The sequence below is a fragment of the Lynx rufus genome, unplaced genomic scaffold, assembly GCF_022079265.1.
Source record: "Lynx rufus isolate CCGP_SWC_20201006 ecotype Redwood Valley unplaced genomic scaffold, mLynRuf1.p SCAF_13, whole genome shotgun sequence".
Classification (NCBI taxonomy): domain Eukaryota; kingdom Metazoa; phylum Chordata; class Mammalia; order Carnivora; family Felidae; genus Lynx; species Lynx rufus.
Window position 1 is genome coordinate 13,704,232 of NW_025814827.1, and position 7,584 is coordinate 13,711,815.

The window sequence follows — 7,584 nt, forward strand, 5'->3', positions numbered from 1 at the left end:
ATATTTTCTACAGCTCTCACTCCCAAAAGCCTCCCTGGGCTTAGCACACAACTTGTGAATAAGAAAGCATTACAAGCCTCACTGGGTTACAACCAACTTCAGCACAGGGAATGTGCGGGAGTGATCTCATCTCCTGCAGAACCTGAGAGAGTATCATGCACATTATAAAAATCCTCAGGATTTGTCTACCATCATCTCACTTGGAAAGAAATATGCAACTGGAAATCAAATGAGGTGAAAAAAAAAAAAGAATGGAGAAAGGGTCAGAGGAAATGAAAGCCCCACTGAAGATCAATAAACGTAATGACAACGATGTCATCTTCCCAATGCAGCAGCAAGGACAATGAAAGAAGGAGCCTGGAAAGGTCTATGTGAACTGTGCATGATCCTCGGTGGGGTGGGGAATGTCCTGCAACCAGGTGCACGTAGCATAGGCTTTGGGGACACATGGGGTGTACATATTGGCTTTTCCAAATATTAACTGTGTGGCCACAGAGGACAACTTTCCTATGATATAATTACCATTTTGTAACCTCTAAGAAATAATGGATGTCAGCAATGGTCACCAATGGCTATTAACATCACAAAAAAGGACAAAAACCAGATACAACCCTCTGCTGGACGTACACTACACCACAGAAGGAGTCTTTACTTTAAATGTATACGCACATACACACACATGCACGCACACACACACACACACACGAATCTGATCAAGTCTCCAGATCCCAGGGGTTACAAGAGACAGAAGTACATGTTAGCTGATACCACAACCAATAAAATCCAGATTGTAGAAAACTCTATACAAATAACTATCTGGTTTTTTTCTTTCCAGAAACTGCAAGGAAAAAAAAAAAGAAAGAGAGAGAGAGAGAGGTGGAGGCAAAGTTGGAGACTAAAAGCGGTGTCACATGGGGCGCCTGGGTGGCGCAGTCGGTTGAGCGTCCGACTTCAGCCAGGTCACGATCTCGCGGTCCGGGAGTTTGAGCCCCGCGTCAGGCTCTGGGCTGATGGCTCAGAGCCTGGAGCCTGTTTCCGATTCTGTGTCTCCCTCTCTCTCTGCCCCTCCCCCATTCATGCTCTGTCTCTCTCTGTCCCAAAAATAAATAAACGTTGAAAAAAAAAAAAATTAAAAGAGGTGTCACATCATCCAACCTTGTTTGGACCCCAGTTCAAACAAATAGTAAGCTTCTTTAGAAAACAGTGTGAACATAATTTGTTTATGAGATTACTTTTTTAGATGTGAAATGGCACCAGAGTCATTTTTTCCCCTTCTTTAAGGTCTTTTAGTGCCACAGACCAAGATATTTATAGAGGGAATGAATCAACAGAAAACTCCTGCCCTGGGTCCCACAGGTGAAGGGAGGGAGGTGAGGCCCCTCGTGCGCCCGGCCCACATTTCCTTCTCAGACACTCACGGTCATCATCCGTGTGGAGTTTTGCCTTCAGCTTCTCCATCTTCCTCTCGTCTCGCAACAGTGTCCTGTCTTTTTTTAGCGTACCCGTCCCTTCCTCTTTCTTTTCCTCAATCGTTTCTTGGATTAAAGAATATTCTTCATAGTTCGTTATTCCTAAAAATAGAAATGAGGTTACAATTACCAGGGATTATGAACCTGTCACTCCTTCCAGCCGGGCACCCTGTGGTACTCAGAGCCGCCCCTTGTAGCAAAGGGTCAGGGAGCCACCCATGGAACACACATTGAGAAACTGGCCGAAAGGGTGGCTTTTCAGCTAATGAAGCCATGTTTAAAAGGTCACATTCGATTCTCCTAGTTTTCGACAAACAAGTATGGAGTAGAGATCATGCAGAACAAGGCAAGGCAATGTCAACCAAGCAGTGGCTGAAGGAGCAGGTCTTCCTTTGCATGGAGAGAAGACTAAGACAGGCCAGTCTACTTTCTCCAAACATCTGAAGGGCTTCATGCAAAAAGCAGACACACTTGTTCTCTGAGGGCATTAAGAGAAGCTACAAGAAGAAAAGTTGTGTAGCAATCAATTGTATGGGCTGTCCCTATCAGTCTTCAAGGAAATACTGGATGTCAGTAATGCTTATACAGAAGCTCAGCCATGGGCAGGAAACTAAATTATAGGATTTAAAACATACTATCTTCAATTAAAAGGTTCCTTTTGAATAGTTACAGAGAGGGAGGGAGGCAAACCTTGAGAGACTCTTAAATACAGAGAACAAACTGAGGGTTGATGGGAGGGGGTGGGGGAGGGGAAAATGGGTGACGGGCACCGAGAGGGCACTTGTTGGGATGAGCACTGGGTGTTGTATGTAAGCGATGAATCACGGGAATCTACTCCCAAAACCCAAGAGCACACGGTGTGCACTGTATGTTAGCCAACTTGACAGTAAATTTTATCTTAAAAAAAGATACTGATAATAAAGGGATATATTTCTGCTCAAAAAGAAAAAAAGTTCCTTTTGTTTTTGAAAGGGAAATAAAATCTCTCAGTTTTGACTCAGTGAGACATTCATGTGTTTACAATAACAGTTAGTGGGTTTACATATTTAGAGAACAGTGTCTCAGGAATGGGAGGAAATCAGTGGGTAAGACACCAAATGGGGATGAAAAAGGAACAGGCATGTAATTAATGGCCAAACAAAAACTGGAACCCAGGCACGCCAATACTCGCCGATCCTGCTGCAAATGGTAACCAGGAGCTCCCCAACGGTCTTAGAGTCATCCACCATCACCGTTTTCACGGATCCATCCAGCATCCGGATTTTCTGAGGTCTTTGTTTCTTTTTATATTCCAAAATATCCTAGGGCAGAACCACACCAGCTTTTCACACTACATGGGAAATTAGGTCATCAACTTGGACCCTCTTCTGTAAAAAAATTTAATTTTTCCTAGCACTCTGATTTCCTCCTGCTAAGTTTTCATGAGATTTTTGCCACTAATACAGAAACTCCCATGCTAACAATTAACTGCTTCCATAAAGGTTTCTTAAAAATCTGATAGTGAAACTGGGCCCGGAGAAGTACTTTTTCTAGCTTACGGTTCTTGAAAACTAACCTCTGTTAATTTAAAGTAGCTGATGTCTCCCTGAAAGACTGTGGATGATCTGCTTTGAAGAGAATTAGCAGAGGCAAATTCCTACTTGTCATTGAAAAAGACAGTGGTGTGCTTCTCCAATTATCTTACAGTTACAGGCAGTTTCTAATACATATGTCACAAAGGAATAAATAATGCCCCCATGTTTCTTTACAGTGGTGGCATCAGACCCCAGAGAAGTGATTTGCACCATAATGCCAAGATCAAACAGGGGTAGTGGGCCTGGAAGTCACTTTTAAATGAGAGACCTTTTTTTAACTTTATTTCTTTTTTTTTTTTTTTTAATTTTTTTTTTAACGTTTATTTATTTTTGAGACAGAGAGAGACACAGCATGAACGGGGGAGGGGCAGAGAGAGAGGGAGACACAGACTCGGAAGCAAGCTCCAGGCTCTGAGCCACCAGCCCAGGGCCCGACGCGGGGCTCTAACTCGTGGACCGCGAGATCGTGACCTGAGCTGAAGTCGGACGCTTAACCAACTGAGCCACCCAGGCGCCCCTTAACTTTATTTCTTAACGATAGAATTATGCAACGGAAAATTACCTGGTACTTTATGGAATACTCAACAGTCTGATATGTGCATTCCATACGCTAAAACCCATTCTCTCAGACGTTAAACTGAGCAGACTATACAACACTTTTTACTCATTACCTCTCTGTACTTCCCAACAAAATCATTTTTTGTTACTGTTACTGATTGTTATTAAGCTTACCTCTAATATGAATTTTCTTAAAAAAAAACAGAATTCTGATTAATATTCAATATCTGACTACCTATAGGATTTTCTTTTTTCACCACTAATTTACCCTTACCTTTTATCATCAGTCACTGGGATACTTCCTATACAGAAAGATGGTGTGTCTTATTTCATAACTACCAAGTCCAACCATGGCATGTACCAACAGCTGTAAGCACTAACCCCAAGCTGCTTTAATTACTCTGTGGAGTTTCAAGAATCTGGACTGCTGATATTTTCTATCACTACCTGTACAACCCTTACAGAGTATGTTACATCAAAACAATGAATAAGTTACCCTTGAAGCAAAACAAATTGCTGGGTCTCCCTTTTGCTTTGAGGCATACTAATATATTGGCTTCTATGGAAAGCCGAGACAAAGTGACCAAAAACACACACAAAAAAACATGACATCTCCAGCATACCCCATTTCGCAACATGTAGTAATCCAGTGTTCTGCCTGCTTCCAGCCAAATTCCTTTCCTGGGGTCTTCATCTGAGAGAAACAGCCCATAATCAGAAGCTGGAAGATAAGGAGAAGAGGGAAAAATAAAAGACAGAATGACAATGTAACCATCATGGACTTCCAAGCCCGGAGTCTGCTGATTTGGCAGGATGTGGGTACCCTCCTTTTACCAGACAGGTTTCGTTTTGACAATGCAAGCAAGCCAATGGGCTAAAGCAGATGAGGAAGAATGAGACGTGAGCTGTAAAATCAACACCCACAGAGAAGGTTCATGTTTTTTAAAAAGAGTGGGCAGCAGCAATGTCTACAGTTTAGGCAAACATCAAGAAGAGAGCAGTCCAAATTTCTATTTTATGCACTGGGCTTTGTTCCCTATCACTTGCTATATAAAAACCAGGCAGAGAACCAATGAAGAATGAGAAGATAGCCAACTAAGGAAGTGACCACTTAAGCCCAAGGCCACTGAGGCAGAGAGAGGCCAATAGAGCCTTTTACACTTCAAATAATCCCTCCATCACCCCAACAAAGCATTATAAAAGTCAAGCAAGAGTGGCCAGGGAGAGGAAGACTCTGCCCCCCATTCCACTAAATTATGAATACAGTTGGAAAACAGCTCTGTGTTCTCCACAGAAATCCCATAAGATGATCAGGAAGTATAAGAACGTGGCGGCAGGAGGAAAGCAGTATCATTTCCTGTCTAAAGACTTCTGTCTCGGGGCACCTCGCTGGCTCAGTTAGGAGAGCATGCAAATCTTGATCTCAGGGTCAGGAGTGCGAGGCCCACTTTGGGTACAGAGATTACATACATACATACATACACACACACACACACACACACACACACACACACACAGATCTTTAAAAATAAATAAGTGTAATAAAGACTTCTGTTTTCTTGAATGTAATTCAAGGTAACCTCAGACACCCAAATGAGGGTCCTAGATCCTAATGTTTCTTAGAAACACAACTCCAAGATCTATATAGGGCTTCATCTTCACCAGAGCTAAACAGCAATCCAGCCCAAAGAAATTTTTTTTAATCTGGGAGAAAAAGAGTAAAAGAAAAGACACGAGAAATGATTGGACAACCAAAATTTGGAGTAAGTTTGGGGATGGGGTATTTTTATTTTTGGGCAATCTAGAAATAACAGTGTTTTAAGTAATATAAATAATGCTTTTGGACCAAAAGTTTGGCAGTTTTAGGACATCTTTTTGAGAAAATCAATGCCTACATTTAATCATCTTTGAATATTTGATTTTCATGCTTCCAATTTTTTAATAAATTTTTAAAGTTTGTTTATGTATTACTTATTTTGTGCATGTGAGACAGAAATGCATAGAGATAGAGGGAGGATCCCAGGCAGGCTCTTCACTGTCAGTGCAGAGTCCGACACAGGGCTTGAACTCACAAACTGTGAGATCATGACCTGAGTGGAAATCAAGAGTCAGATGCTTAACCGACTAAGACACCCAGGCGCCCCTCATGTTTCTAATTTTTAAGTTTTATCCTGTTTTCACAGTAAAGGCTTATTAACTTGGGAATAATCCCAATTTCCCAAATGCCAATCAAACAAAAATAAAAGAAGGAAATGTAGAGAGTAGAGAAAGGGGAATGGAAAATAAAAACCGTATGAATGGCCGTTGTTTAAACTTGGATTAATAGTGGTTAGCAGTTCAAACTAACAGGAAACAAAACACACATTCATAGAGGCTCCCCACTCCCTTTAATGTTGGAGATAAAGTTTACAGAGCCCCTTCAAAGTACTTGAAATGTAAGGCTTGTTGTGTGTTCTGATGGTAGTTCCAGCCTCCTCCAGGAAAAGAGGGCTCCGGTTATACATAGGCAGTAACCGCTGGAAGAGGTACATTTGTACTTTGTGGGGTAAATGAGATCAAGTATCAAAAGGTGACTTGTAAACCAGAGAAAGCGATGCTCATGTATGGAAGGGTCATGATGATGGGTGTGACAATGACAATTCAATGGCAGTTTTGGCCACTGTCATCACAAAAGTCAGTTGGGAGGCAAGTAGTGTCTAGGCTAAGAAGACATTTCATTTGAAGCATACAGACTAGGTGGTTTGGGTACCACTCAGAGCATCTGTTTCTTTAGCCATTAGGTAAAGAACATACAAACACATTTCAGGAAGCTGGTGAATAACCAATGGCTTACCTTGGCCAGTTTGCGCCTCAGGTACCCGTTCCCGAATGACTCGACATGCATCGTACACGGCTGTAGATGGTTCAAACTGCATGGTCTTTACCACATTGCAGTGGCGGACACAAATCTTTAAGGACAGGGCCACCATTTTCCTAGATGATGTCAAGATTCTCACTTAGAATGTCTGGAAAACACAGAGAGACAAACCCTGATGGTCATAATCATCTTGAAAAAACTGCTAGACTCTAGATCAGTTTTAAATAATTGCAGGAATAAAACAGCAATTAAAGAGAACACTTTGGATAAAAACACAAAAGATTTTGAAAATTTCCAAATAAGACAACAGCTTGTAGTTTCAGGGTTATCGTTATCAGAGAGTGGCAAGTCGAGGCTCTAGGGAAGAGGATCCGTGGATTTTCACCAAGACTCCTTCTCAATGATGCTCCCTACTTGGAGTTTCCAACAGGGAGTCCTCAGTGTGAGAAGCAGAGAGCCTTGGGCACCCACAGCTATCTCCTGAAGATGCTTCTGTTAGCAGCCTCAGAGCCCCAGCTCTCTCCCCACAGCTCCTGGGGAGAGAGAACAAATACCAATGCTCTCCTGGGTGCTCCTCAGGGCAAAAAAGTTCCACGACACCATGTACCAGAAGACTTGGCGTCTAGGCCCAACTCCAATACCAGCATCCTGTGTAAATGCAAGCAAGGCCCTTTGGCCACTCTACTTTAATTTCCCCACAAGTAAATAAGCCACAATGTTAACAGCCCTGCCTAACTCATAAAAGAACCAAACCCTGAGGAGTTCTCAATGGGAACCCAATGCCCAGCCACCATCAGTAATGAGGCCAGAGTGGTTGATTTGAAACAGCCAGTGTGCTATATACATACTCTTCTGGGGTCTCTAAGGGAAGAAAATGCCACTTCAGTTGTTATTTTGTTCAGATAAACTATTGGGATATTTCGCTTCTTGTCCAGTTTTATGGTTTTAGAAAGCATACAGGTTTAGCCTAGGTTTTATTTCATAAGTAACTTCTTTTTTAAACCTAAGTCCAACAATTTAGTTCCTCTTGTGTGAGTTGGTGGCTTATGGCTTATTTTGACAATGTGCTCTATTCTGTGGCCAGAAACTTACCCTCAACCCAAGCCAGCCTGAATCAAATGTACCT

General features: G+C 42.1%; 1 protein-coding gene across 1 annotated transcript in view; it reads right to left on the minus strand.

The window, feature by feature from the left end:
• The window catches only part of TLN2 (talin 2), a 199,780-nt gene extending 193,182 nt beyond the window's left edge, over window positions 1-6,598 (minus strand). Inside the window, exons 1-4 of the mRNA XM_047075024.1 lie at window positions 6,435-6,598; window positions 4,225-4,322; window positions 2,641-2,770; window positions 1,419-1,571 (exon numbers count right to left, since the gene is read on the minus strand). Of these exons, the coding sequence (XP_046930980.1) occupies window positions 1,419-1,571; window positions 2,641-2,770; window positions 4,225-4,322; window positions 6,435-6,570 (517 nt within the window). The 5' untranslated portion in view covers window positions 6,571-6,598. The remainder of the gene's footprint in view (window positions 1-1,418; window positions 1,572-2,640; window positions 2,771-4,224; window positions 4,323-6,434) is intronic.
• Between the last annotated feature and the right edge of the window lie 986 nt (window positions 6,599-7,584).